The sequence below is a fragment of the Pectinophora gossypiella genome, chromosome 3, assembly GCF_024362695.1.
Source record: "Pectinophora gossypiella chromosome 3, ilPecGoss1.1, whole genome shotgun sequence".
Classification (NCBI taxonomy): domain Eukaryota; kingdom Metazoa; phylum Arthropoda; class Insecta; order Lepidoptera; family Gelechiidae; genus Pectinophora; species Pectinophora gossypiella.
Window position 1 is genome coordinate 10,222,447 of NC_065406.1, and position 14,558 is coordinate 10,237,004.

Here is a 14,558-nt window from a genome sequence, read left to right on the forward strand (position 1 = left end):
TAAAATGGCAACACACATTGCGCCAAAAAAATTAAACGGACGTCGAGGGTGAAATATGACGAAGGCGAATTTTACCGATCATTTTTTACCCCACGCGAATTTTAGCTTTTATAGTTGTTAGTGGCTAAAAACAGAGACGCTTTAGTGTTTTGTTGTGAAAATGTATAGAACTAAGAAGGACGTCGACAAACACGTGGAGAACTTAATATCAAAATTGTCGGTAAAAGAGGTAAGTGTCGGTAAATTCAACGCATGTGCATGATATAATTCAAGGATTCAGAGGTGTTTTTCAAGGCTACTTGTTATTTTCAGTTCAAAACTCGAGCATATTCTGTGGCGCGGTTGTATTTTGAGGTTGGGGATTACGCTAGCTGCCAGAGATATGTCGAGCAATACATCACCCAGAAAGACAACAATGCGGCGGCACACAAACTGCTTGGCCAGGCCTTGCAGAAATTAGGACAGAAAGAAAAAGCTCTCGAGCAGTATAAGTTTTCTTTGGATATAGACCCAACCCAAACAAGCACAATCCTGGAGAGTAAGTATTATCATAATTTCCTTTACACCACATTATGTATATCTATTATATTTAGGTAGATTTTACTTTTATGACTGATGTTCCCTATTTCAATAATTTTGTGTTTTAAGCATAAAATAAATAAGTGATAAAACTATTCTTTTTTTTTAGTATGTGAACTTCTTACGGATGATGAAATAGCTATTGACCCTGGTCGAGCTAAATACTGGTATGAAAAGGCAGAAGCTACATTTCCTAGACATCCAGTAACATTCCGTCTGCGTGAGAGATTAGTAACAATGGCCAACCCAGATCCAGAAGCACTTGCTAAGTTACTAAAAGCAGAATTGGCTGTGCGACCTAAAGATGCTGTTCTTCACTGTCGTCTTCTAAAACACTACATGCAAACCAATCAAATCAAAGAGGCATTCAATCACAGCTGTAGTGTAGAGTTTGGCAATCACACTTTCATTAACAATTACACTTGGTATGATACTCTGACTGAGATTTTGAAACACAATTCGCTTAGTACTAATGACTGGCTTTACCAACTTCTTCTCTTGACTGTTAGAGAGCGTATTTGTGTTTTGAGTCTTACAGAGACACCAAGTGGCCTGTCCAAAAGTCTTATTGAGTCCAGTGAACTTTTACACTCCTATGACCAAGCTATTGAAAAGGTGGCTAAAGCAGGAGCATCATCTGGCTTTGGTGAGTTTCATGCTGCCCTATTACAACATCATCGAGGACAATTTGTTTTTCATGCAGCTACATACTTGTTGAAAAAGGCAAAAAAGGATCAGCTTAGCTGGCGTGATGTTACTAGAACCGCTGCTACATTGATGCTGGTTGCATGGCAAACAGTGCCACTTGACTCTAAGGTTAACTGGCTTTTACATGCCCCTGAAAAACAGCAAGTTGCTGTTCATCGCTGGTATACAGAAGGAAGTTATAGATGCTCTCAGTCTGGTCACTACCTATTAGCAAATGTTCAAGACAAAAGCCAGTCATTCTTGGATAAAATTGCACAGGCTTGTTCTGGTGGAAACTGGAGAGAAAAGTTGTATGAGAAGATTTTCACAAGCAAAGATCAATTGTCAAAAAGTAAATCATCTCACTTTGTTTCTGAAGCTTATGTTACCCCTGTGCTCAGATTACCCAGAAGAATTGAAGTTGAAGCCTATGATGTTGATGCACAAAGAGAATATCCTAACTCCCTCCATCACTTTGTTTGGACATTACTGAATTATAAAAACCATGCACACTTTAAATGCACTCTATTTGATATGCTAAGACCTACAGCAAGTAACTGTGGACCTGAAACATTAAACAAATTAGATGTTCATGCATTTCTATATTTTGCTGCGTTAACATCTCGCCAGCGAAAAAATTGTGAAGTTTCCTATATTACTTCTGATAAACCAACTGTACTCCCAGCTAATATAACTGACTTGCTTTGTTCCCTACCCCAGATGAAGTGGTGGGATTGTGCATATAAATTTAGTCAAAATGAATTGGGAACTGAACTCACTGATATCCGTGCGACTTTGAGCCGTGGCATAGAGGTTGTACGTTGCATTGACAATCATGGCTTAGACCCTGAACTGCTTTGCATTGTGGGTGGCATTTTCAGTGAACGTGCAAAGTTGACTACGGCTGTTGATGAAAGGAACAAGTTGGAAATCCGAGCTGGACTATACTATTCCTCTGCTCTGCCACTTCTGGAGAAATTAAAATGTAAAATTGTTCTTAAAATGCCTGAAAAAAGGTTATTTGATTATACACATAAAGAACTTGGCTCCAAGGAATTGAATTCTTTAATAGAAGAAAGTAAACTGTATGTAGCAGTTAACTATCTCAATGATTGTGAATATGATAAAGTCATAGAGCTACTTTCGAATTTGAAGTCGCCAGAAGCTTTTTACCACCTTAGTCAAGTCTATAAAAAGCTTGCTTTGGAAGAAAATAATTTAACCAGGGATTCAATAGATACCAAATCCAAATATGTGACACTGATAATGAAAGCTAAAAATTTTGCATATAAGGCACTAGATCGCGTGAAAGACACAGAACTGAATAAGAACCACCCTCTGTATTCTGAAGTTCAACAGCTGATTGAAGAATTGGAGACACAAATAAATAAGATTGATCTAGATTTATCAGGAAACAATGATGTTGAAGGAAAATATTCTTCTGATGAAAACATATCATCTGCTGGCAGTGAACATGTCCCAATGCGAAATAATCATATGATTCGAACCCTGTGTTCAACACCGAAACAGCCATCTAACCCAAATCTGACTAACTATCGAACAGCTGTAGATTCCCAGTTGCTAGAAACTACTAGAATTGACCCACAATTTTTCGATAAAATCGAAAATCAAATCAAAACCTTCCAAAAAAGACTAGCTGATGACTTTATGGAACAAACTAAAGGTTGGTTTGAAGAAAACCGAAGATTAGGAAACCAGATTATGAATACTATCCAAAATGATATACAAAATACCACAGATCAATTTAAACTTCTTAAGATATCTGTGGACCAAGTAAAAGATCAAATCGATGAATGTAGGAATGAATGCAAAGATGTAGGTGACTTGAAAAAACAAATTGCTGAACTGAAAAAGGAAGTCAATAAACTGAAAAAAGCTTCTTCAGAGCAAACCATTAATGAAAGTGACTTATACAACCTAGATGACGATTACAGGACCAATGAAAGCGCTTCGAGTTTTACAGCACAGTTGCCCTTCCAAGCTCCACAAGTAATGCCATCTTTCAATCAAAGACTTGTGCCGCCATTCCCTGTACCACCTAATCCATATCAATTATATAACCAAAATCTCTACAACCTGTATAACCAGTATTCACAGTTTTCTCAAGCTTCATCAGTTCCCGGCGCTCCGCCTTTATTTGATCCTACGAAATTAAATTATCCTAGCGTATATCCAACTGCTGACCAAATGTATTTAGATGTGGCTCATCTTGTGCCGCCCTCCGTGCCGGCACCACCTTCAGTTCCGCCTGTGCCCACAATGCCACTGCCGCCAGTATCAACTGTTTCTACTGGCGCAGCTCTACCGACTGCTACATCAATTGCTATTGCAAAACCAGCCCCATCAGCGGAAACAAAAGATACTTCTCGTCCTTTACCTGTTAACGTGGTTATTACGTCTTCGGATCCACTGCCGACATGCACAACAACACCAGCTCCAATTTTAAGCGTAACGATACCTCCAAAACATATTAAAGGGACACCTCATAATTACCAAATACCAATGCCATCCACTAATGACACAAATGTTGCATCGCCTCCAGTGTTCAGCTTTCCAGGTTCAGCAAATAGGACTTCAACTACTGCGAGTTCGGTAGTTAATTGGGGTAATTCAAATATATTTAAAACATCCCAATCTGGTGCGACTGGTATATTCAATACATCGGGAATGGGCGACACTCTAGATAAGAGTGTAGTTGATGGCACATTTACTGGTGCTTCACCAAATACTAGTCTCAATAAGTCTAGAACATTATCGGAGAGAAGCAATACTTCTATTGAAAATTACGATCCCTGCCCAGATTTTAAACCCATTATACCATTGCCAGCAGAAGTCAAAGTGACAACTGGCGAGGAAGATGAAACTGCAATTTTCTGTGCTAGAGCTAAGTTGTTCCGCTTCGTTGACAAACAATGGAAGGAAAGAGGTATAGGTGAAATGAAGTTGCTTAAGCACAAAGTGACTGGAAAAGTAAGAGTGTTAATGAGAAGAGAACAAATTCATAAAATATGCGCGAATCATGTCATAACAGCTGATATGGAAATAAAACCCATGAAGAATGAAACAAAAGCATATTTCTGGGTAGCCAATGATTTTGCCGATGAGACTGTCGTCCTCGAAAAGTTTTGCATTAGATTCAAGACAGCCGATATAGCACAGCAATTTTATCAAGCATTTGAAAATGCGCGAAAAGTAGCTACATCTACAAGTACTCCAAAAAAAGAAGAATCTGTCAAGAAAATCGAAACATCTATCAAATCTAACCAACCTGTTATAACACCAGCAAAAGGCAAACCTAGCTTTGTTGTTACTTCCCAGCCAACAAAAACTGAATTTGGTGGTTTTACATTCAGTAGTACTCCAACGATTAAGCCTGTTGAAAATGACACTAAAACTGATATAAAACCGAGTGAACCAACAACCACTAAGGTAAACATTTTTAGTAGCCTGAATTTCAAAACAACCACTAGTTCTCCCTTTAGCAATTTGTTCAGTGCAACTTCTAGTCCACAAACAAGTACCAGTCAAATACAAACAAATACTAATAATGTAACACCAAAGCAAGAAACACCTAACAAATTGAGCACTTCAGACATTGTGGAAGAATTTGAACCAAATGTGGAATTCAAACCAGTTGTTCCGCTACCAGCACTGGTGGACCAAAAGACTGGCGAGGAGGAAGAAAACATCGTTTTCGAGCATCGTGCTAAACTACTGCGTTTTGATACTGCTAGTAAGGAATGGAAAGAGCGAGGATTAGGTAACATTAAATTACTAATACATAAAGACAATGTACAAAAAGTTAGACTTTTGATGAGGCGTGAACAAATTATGAAAGTGTGCTGTAATCACGCAATCACAAAAGATATGACATTCCAAAAGATGCCAAATATGGACAAAGCGGTTACTTGGTGTGCCAAAGATTTTTCAGAAGGAGAATTAGTAGCTGAAACGTTTTGTCTGCGCTTCAAAACTGTAAAAGCATGTGATGATTTTATACAAGCCGTAAAGTCAGTTCAATCTAAAATTAAAGACGACTCAAAAGCTGCAAAAGAGGAACAAAATGCTGCAAAACAAAACAATCAAATTGGATTTGGAGATGCATTCAAACCAAAAGCAGGATCGTGGCAATGTGACGTTTGCTACACTAATAATTTAGAGAATTTCTTGAAGTGTGCCTGTTGTGAACAACCAAAGCCTCAGTCAAACGAGAATGATAGTGCACAAACTAGCAGTGCACCAGCAGCCGGTTGGGGTGATAAATTCAAACCTAAGGCTGGGAGTTGGGAATGTAGCATGTGTTTAATTCGTAATGACGCTGCCGTAGATTATTGTACTGCATGCGATAATCCAAAAGATCCAAACATGCCTAAAAAGGAATCTAAACTGGTTTCTGACTCTGCTCCTAAGTTTAGTTTCGGTATTCCCGCACAAACAACTAATATGGCGAAACAAGACCAAATAGCTACTCCTGCAGCCCCTGCTCCTGCATCAGCTGCCCCTGGTTGGGGAGATAAATTCAAGCCTAAAGAGGGAACTTGGGAGTGTAAAGAATGTTTCGTTAGGAATGAGGGTGGTGCTGACAAATGTAGCGCTTGCACAAGTCCACGCGATCCTAGTGCTAATAACAATCAGGGTAGCTCTGTATTTGTGAATGTCACCGCTGGTCCCAAGTTTTCTTTTGGCATCCCTCCTGCAAGCAATGTAGAACAAAAACCGACAACAGAAACTACATCCATTTTTGATGGTACTGGCTCACGCAAGTTCCGTTTTGGCATTTCCACAAATACACAAAGTCAAACGCCTAATGTAGTCTCTTTCGGAAGCCAAAAGCCGTCAATATTTGGAACTGTTACACCCAAGGCAAATGAAGGACCAGTTAACCTAAGCACGAATAAAAACGAAGCAGAGAGCGATCAAACTACGCCTGTGAAATCTGCTTTACTTCCTACACCAACGGAAGGTACTCCTTTTGGAGACAAAGATTCCCATGCTACATTTGAATTTGTATTTAAACCAAAAACTCCGCCAAAGGGTAAAAGTCCTATGAAAACACCGAAAGCTGAAGGCGATGAGAGTGACGATAATGAATATGCTTCTGAAGACGAAGGGCACCACATCCACTTTAGCCCAGTCATACCATTGCCTGACAAGGTAAGCCACCAAATTTAAATAAAATAATGAAAAGGAACTTAAACATTTTCGCACATGCATATTATTTAATTTTTATGAGAAAGAAAAGCGCAATATACACCATCTTATTTATAAGTGTTGCTAACTATGTATATTAAAATTATTATTTATTTTTCAGGTTGATGTGGTAACTGGAGAAGAAAATGAGACTGAGCTTTACGGGCATAGAGCCAAGCTATTCAGATTTACGGCAGGAGAATGGAAAGAGCGCGGTATTGGCATCGTGAAGATATTAAAACACAACGATACTGGCAAATTAAGGTATATATTAATTATACGAGTTACAGATGTTTTCATTAAAGTCATACAATAACAATTTTCTACATTAATGCATTGTCTTTCTTTTTCATTGTTCCAGAGTTCTTATGCGACGTGAGCAAGTGTTGAAAATCTGTTTGAATCATGTATTGTCTCCTGAAATTACATACACACCAAAAGATGACAAGACTTGGTTATTTGCTGCCAATGATTACAGTGAAGGGGAATTAAGTCTACAACAGTTTTGCCTCAGATTTAAAACTAAAGAAATAGCTTCGGAATTTAAAGATGCCATTGAGAAAGCGAGAGGAGGAAGACCTTTAGTTAAACGGGATGTTGAATCAGATACAAAAGACACTGATAGCGATGATGTCGTTTTTGTTAATGAGATATTAGCGTCGCCAGAAGATAAACAGCGAGCGAGGGACCTTATGCTTCCTGAAAACTTCTATACATACAAAAATAAGGACCCGTGTAAAGGCTGTCGCGGATGTAAAGAAGACGATGACAAGGGCTCTAAGTCAGAGACAACTAAAAACGCTACATCTATAAACACCACAGGCATAAACATGTCCGCACCGTTCACATCATCTACATTAACAACGCCTTTAAAGTCGTCAATTTCCTCATTCCAAAGCCCAATGACTTCTTTCTATGGTACACCTTCCAACCTTGACAAGACAGTTGACGCATCTATTTTCCGTACTCCACTCGGATCACTAGGTTCGAACACAAATTCAGCTTCTCCTGCGACTCCTACCAATATTACTCCTAGAAAAGACACCACTAACAAAGAAAATACACTCACACCCAAGAATATTTTCGAGGAGTCACAGCAGTCTAATATATTCACGACGCCGCAAAATAAACCAGCCAATATATTCGGCTGTGGAGAGGCTCAAAACTCCATTAGTTCCAAGTCGTCTACATTAGCCGCACCGAAATTGAACACGATTACCACGTCTGGAGGTGAGAACCAAACTGTCGATGCTAAGACAATATTTGGGGCTGCACAAGTTAAATCTGTATTTGGTGAAAACAATTCCATATTTGGAAGTACTAACGCCGGGTTGTCAACTAACAAGTCAATTTTCGGTTTTGCGGCGGATAGTAAAAAGGATGACGGTCCGAAGTCCGAGGTGACGTCTGTCTTTGGAGGTGAAGAACAGAAGCCTGTTAATTTGTTCAGTGGAGCGTCTCAAGGCAGTATATTTGGGCCCGGAGCTTTAGGAACCCAACAAAAATCTTCTGGTCTGTTCGGAACGTTTGGCTCTAACACCACACAGCCATCACAAATTTTCGGAACTGGAAAATCAATTTTTGGAGGATCTAACCAAACACCGACATGGACTTTCGGCGCGGCGTCTGAACAGAAAAAACCTGACTTAGCGCCTGTTACAGCGCCTAAAGAAGAAAGTAAACCACAAAGTGAAGCTGTGGTGGCAGACACACCTTTCAAGGTCGATAATAGTTTAACATTTGCCGCATTATCATCATCTTCAGGATCAACCTTCACAGCCCAGAGTAAGTTCCTTTTATAATTATTAAACTGTAGGATTGGGGTTAAAATAATGTTTTTTTTTTACAATCAAGATGTATGAAGAAGTAATCTATATTATTTTTATTTTCTTTGTAGAAAAATCTGACTTCCAATGGGAAGGCGCTGGGCAGCAGCTATTTACGACCGCGCAGAGGGCAGCCGCGAAGGAGGAGCAAGTCAAGGGTGACGCCGCCGACGAGTCTGGCGCGGGCGCCGACGAGGAGTATGATCCTCATTATGAACCCATTGTACCTCTGCCGGACAAAATTGTCGTCACTACAGGCGAGGAAGACGAGGTAAGCACCATATATTTATTTAATTACTATTTGTGGAATGTCCCTACCGGGATTCGAACCCGGGACGTCCGTATCGTGAGCCCAACGCTCAACCACTCGACCACGGAGGCCGAAATCACTTTGTCATCCCTAGTTTGCTTAGGACATTACAGGCTGATCACCTGTTTGTCCAAAAAGTAAGATGATCCGTGCTTCGGTAGGCACGTAAAGCCGTTGGTCCCGGTTACTAATGTAGACGACAGGTCGACATGGCAATTCTCTAGTGACGTGACGTTTTCAATATCGATATATTTTTATTATGTATGAAACAAAATGTGAATAAAATAATACCACGTTTTCATTTAAGTTAATATTTATTCATCTGAATCATCTAACGTATCGCTACAAAAACTTAAAGAATCTTCGTCACTGGTATCTCCGACTTTTATAATAAAATCTTCCATTTCATTTTCCATTCCCATGTCTTTTTCCCAATATTCATTTTCAAGGTTCTGGACATGTTTTTCGAAATTGCTCCAGTTTTCTGCCGTGACTGACAAAATTTCTAGCTAGTTCTCGAGCTTGAGAGTGAATTATTGGTTTTTTTGCTTGAACACGCGACGAAGATGCAACCGTAGCCATTTTTAAAACACAATAGTAATAAATTATGTGAGCGAGATTATAATCGATAAACCCGGTCGATACGGACTCGTGCGACACTAAGACTAAGACGCCGCGGGGACTGTGCGGGTGTGCGGGGCGACCCCGCCTCCGCGGCTCACCTCATGCCCCGATTGCCATGTCGACCTGTCGTCAACAGTACTTACTGATGTATGTAAGTAGTCGTTACATGAGCCATGTCAAGGGCCTTTGGCGGCTCAATAATAACCCTGACACCAGGGTTGATGAGGTTGGTAATTCATCTCACAACCCACACGATAGAAGAAGAATTACTATTTGTCCCTAGCTTATTATTAGAGAAATGCGAATCGTATTACCTTTAACAGGCAAAAACCGCACGCAAATACTTTGAGTGGTTCTCAAAATTAACCCAATTCAAAATATACATAGGATAGTTGTTTTAAAACAACATTTACAAAGTCCTTTGTTAAGAACTTAAGCCATAACATAAATTCATTCTAGACATCTTGTCACTTCTACTCACCAAATTACCGTCAATTTGTGTGAACAAAGTTTCATCTCAATCAATAAAATTAATAATTTGTGCAAAAAATTACAATCACATTATTCGAATGCTCGATACATGGTAGGTATTCGAAAGATTATTCGGCGTTCCAATGAAAATTACTCATTTGAATAATAATATGGTATGAATCATTCAAATGTCATTTTTATTCACTTAACGTGTGCAACATGACATTACATAACATAACATAAACAGACACGGCCTTACACACACACACACACACACACAGCTTCAGCGCACTCAACTGGAGGGGGTCTAGAGTAAGCTACACTTAAATGGCTCGGATATATTATTATTATTTTTGCATCATGGTTACTATTGGTTATTTGCTTTTATTTCTGAAAGTGTTAAAGTTAAAAAGTGTTAACAGCATAAAAAACCATTGGAATGAAGCAAATTCAATTGAATGTTTATTTTTCATTTGAATAATTCAAATAGCACTTTCCTACATTCGAATAATTCATATATCCGGTCATTCGATAGAATCATTCATATTCGCCCATCACTAATAATCACCATTTGAGTCACTACTTTCACTACACTACTAAATTATCTCTTATAGGAAAAATTGTATGGCGAACGTTGCAAACTGTACCGCTATGACGACAAAACTCGGGAATGGAAGGAACGTGGTGTTGGCGAAATGAAGATCTTATATCACCCTGAAAAGAAGACTTACAGACTGCTCTTACGTCGGGAACAAGTATGTTTATAATATCGTTTCTTGTGCTTTGTACGATGAGCTTGTTTACAGGACACAAGTATATTCAGGTGTTTGAGAATTGTCTCGTAGACACTGCTTAAATAGACTTAGTATATGGATGAACCTTATGATGATAATGAGAGTCCTATATTCAATTTACTACCGTAAGTTGTTGCAATAGTTCAAATTCAAAAACATCTTTGTTCAGTAGGCAACACAGTTACACTTTGAATCGTCAATAATATTTACATAACGAAGTCTCATCCACCTGTAACTAGTGCAGCTGGAAGAGTTACAATTGTTGTTGCATTCATACAATAATTAATAAATTAAATAATTGATATGAAAAATACCCTTCGTCAGTCAACTCTTTAGAATAGAATAAACTAAGCGTGATTTTCGTGTCCAAGGTGCATAAGGCGGTGTTGAACATGCTGATATTTTCGGATATGGAGTTGTTGCCGATGAAGAACTCTGACCGCGCATGGACGTGGGCGGGGCGCAACTTCGCAGAGAATCCTCAGGGCGAACAGGAGACACTCGCCGTGCGCTTCAAGTCCATCGACCTCGCTATTACATTCCAGCAAAAGATAATCGAATGCACCCAGGTAAGTGGATTATTTAAAGAGTTATAATACCTATTTAGAGTTATGATAAAAACCAGCGTAAATCTTTCTCCATCAATCTTCTAAAGAGGTGATGCCCTCTTGTTCTTGCGCACTGTTTATAATTGTGTTTCTTATTTAAAAAAATAGGACAACGTCACAGTATGTAATGTTATTGAGTTCTTAACGCTGTAGCTTTTGCTCAAAAAAGACACAAATGTTTAATTCCTACATGAATTTCCTTGACAATCCAACAGAAACTACAAACTGTAGCCGCTCAACCAGTTAGAGAAGAGAAGCCTGCTGATCCGGTCACGCCATTGAGGCTGCCGAAACACTTGGAAAGCAGCGCTCGCGCTGACCTGAACAACAAAACTGAAGAACAAACACAGTCGAAAGGAATACAGCGACAAGGAAGTGCCGGCAGTAATGGCGAAGTAAGCAAGAACGCGGATGTGTTCAAACAAGTTCAGTTCCAAGAGCCGGAGGAGGACCCCGGTGAGGAATACGCGGAGGAAGAGGAATATGATTACGACCACAACGAGGATTACGATGCTTATTATAATGATGTAAGTATCCAGATACTACGATTTAGTTGTTAGATTTATGAATTAGTTAGTTCTAGCATTGGGTGTATTACTGCAAAGCATGTGTGCCTATCTCTACTAGAAAATGTGTCTAAACCTAAAGTAATTTGTTAAATTAACAGGAAGAAGAGGAATCGGCCGCGTACTACGAGTGCGTGGGAGAGGCAGTAGTGACCCAGGGCGCGACGCATTCCACGTGCGACAACGCTCACATCCAGGTGTTGTTCGACCAGGAGATCTGCTCGCCCAAGATCCTCGTCACTGACAGCGACACCGGTGAAATACTCGCCGACTTGCTTATACACACTGATACTGAATTCCAAGTAAGTAGACATCCATTTTAGAACATACTAGATTTAGCTAGGCCAAACCAGTTTTACTTAGGCGCAATAGCGTCGGTTTGAACTTATTTTGCCTAAGCTAAGCGATAAAACTTTTTAAATATTTTTTTCACATTTCTATCAATTGGTACAAATTCACTGTCAAGTTGTAAATAATTATATTCGAGTTTATGGAGTGCTCTTAATTGTACCTTAGTATGCACCTGACTTTTATCTCGGTACCAAGTTAACGTTTTTATTAGTACGTTTATAAACACATGTATGTGTGTACAGATAAATTGGTATATTTCTGTACATGATTACATTGTTTTTCTTATCGTGTGGGTTGTGAGGTGGAATACAAGTCTCATCAACCCTTGTGTCAGGGTTATTATTGAGCTGCCAAAGGCCCCTGACATGGCTCATGTAACGATTACTCACTTAGATCAGAAAGTAGTAACCAGGACCAACGGTTTAACGTGCCTTACATTTATAATATCTCATATGTTTGTATAGATAAATGGCAACAGCTGCACGTGGTCGGGCACGGACTACACGAGCAACAGCGCGGTCGACAAAACTGTCACCATCAACTTCCACGACAGCGACACCGCCATGCAGTTCTATGATAGCTGCGAGGTAATACCCTCATTCATCTCTTAAAATATTGTACATTGCCAATTTGCCACAATGAACACTTACTTGAAAGTGACGTCAGATTGTGATTTTACAAAAAGGCGCTTACATGATATAAGATTTAAGACAACGATTCTTGGAGTTTCCTGTTAGTTTCCTGTAGCGCCCTTCGTCCCGACAAAGTCAGCGTCTTCCAAAAGTGTATGTCGTTTATTACGGGATCCGCTTTCCTAACCTGAAGTTAATGACAGGCACCAGTTGGCTTTTCCTGACAATGGAGTTATATATGTATTTGTCTTCTTTTCCAGACGAGTAAAGGCGCCACATATTCGTCGACAGATCCAGAATCGTAAATTAGTGAATTATTTAAAATAGTAGTAGTATTGTAATTTCACTTAACTAATAGATATCTTTCTTGATTTAGATTATAAGTGTGTAGAAATTGAAAAATATGGACGTTTACTAATTTAAATTTGAAATCTGGTAAACTAAACATTTATTTCTTTTTTTAGAATTCATATTTGTTACCTGTTTTCTAGTATTCAGATCTCATCAAAGTCATATCTAAAGTGTTACATTGTTTTTATGACTTGAAAGGATTTTTGTTATAAGTTGTTTTATTGAACTTTGGACATTATCATAATTAATGAAACAGTTAAATATTTTAAATACTATAAAATAACCTCTTTCCTACGGACGTGGGTTGCGTGTTTCTCCATTGATTGGTTTAAACACAACGTGTGTCTCTCGGGTAACTAGCAAACTTGTAATGTAGCTAATTTATAGAGGGCGGACCTTGTTATTTTACTCTCGATGGCATAGATTTACTGACATTTCTTGATAGCAATATCTTGTAATATTAAAGAGTTAGCTAAATACGCTCAAAGTTCAAAAGACGTAAATGCCATCGCGCGTAAAATTACTAATGCCACTTTTTATCAAGGAGATCTAACCAACGCTTGTTTTTTTAATCACGAACATTACTTTGTCAAACAAAGTGAATAAAATTGTAATATAATGTTCCTTGTTGGTTAGCTCTTTTTGTAATATGTAATGTATTGCATAGAGTTACGACTGACGAACTGGTCACTCGTAGCTTTATAGCAGCTGCGCCTAGTTTACGGAATTCATAAGAGGTAAAAGAATTTAAGCTGGACTGATATTTCTAAGTGAGTATTTCTGAGTGATATTTCCTAAATTTAATGAACAAGAGTAAATGGATTTATGAATTTTGTAAGCGTTGGCCGCGCGCTTATTTTAAGAATTGAAATGAGAAAGGGAGTTGTTACCTTGTTGTGATTTATTTGAAATATTTAATTGACAAATACGCGTTAGCCAAAAGTAATGTTTGAGATGGAGTATTTCCTTTTCTCGTTTGAATCATGATCTTGTCAATGCTATAATCTGATCAATCAAGTGAAATAAATTAACATTAAAAACATTTTTTTATCTTTTATTCCGGCCATAGCATTTTTTCTTATGGCTTCGCATTCGCATTTAGCCAATCGCCAAAGTTAGGGAAACATGGATATAAAATTAACGGAAAGGACACGGAAAAGGATAGATACCTATCCATATTGTAACATATTGACAACGTCACGTCTGTTATAACAGTTTAAACAGAGAGTTCTCGAACGTTGTCATAAAATTCTACTTTCTTTTCCCCTAGCGGCATCCTTTTCAAACGCATAGCAGGATCCTTGTCTTTCTAGTGTGCGGCCATAGAGTTACGGGCGGGAAGAGCACGGAGAGCCTGTTTAGTTTTTAAAGTGATCGAAGCAAGAAGAGGAAAAGTGAAAGTAAAAGTGTTTAGTGCAAGTGTTAGTGCGGTGTTTAGTGCATTGTTCATGTGACCCATAAAGTGCGAAATTAAGTGAAGTGACGTTGTTGTACTGTGTAGTTCTGTGCGAGTGTTGTACCGCGTGCGTAGAGAATAAATTCGATTTC

General features: G+C 38.8%; 1 protein-coding gene across 1 annotated transcript; it reads left to right on the plus strand.

Annotated features, from left to right (window-relative positions):
* The first annotated feature begins 20 nt into the window (after positions 1-20).
* LOC126381982 (E3 SUMO-protein ligase RanBP2-like) lies at positions 21-14,052 on the plus strand. Its single transcript, XM_050031630.1, has 12 exons — positions 21-229; positions 313-538; positions 689-6,441; positions 6,599-6,741; positions 6,839-8,262; positions 8,375-8,574; positions 10,323-10,463; positions 10,874-11,071; positions 11,326-11,637; positions 11,778-11,978; positions 12,492-12,614; positions 12,920-14,052. Exons 1-12 carry the CDS (start codon positions 161-163, stop codon positions 12,962-12,964), a joined length of 8,835 nt encoding a protein of 2,944 aa, XP_049887587.1. The 5' UTR covers positions 21-160; the 3' UTR covers positions 12,965-14,052.
* Positions 14,053-14,558: the final 506 nt, after the last annotated feature.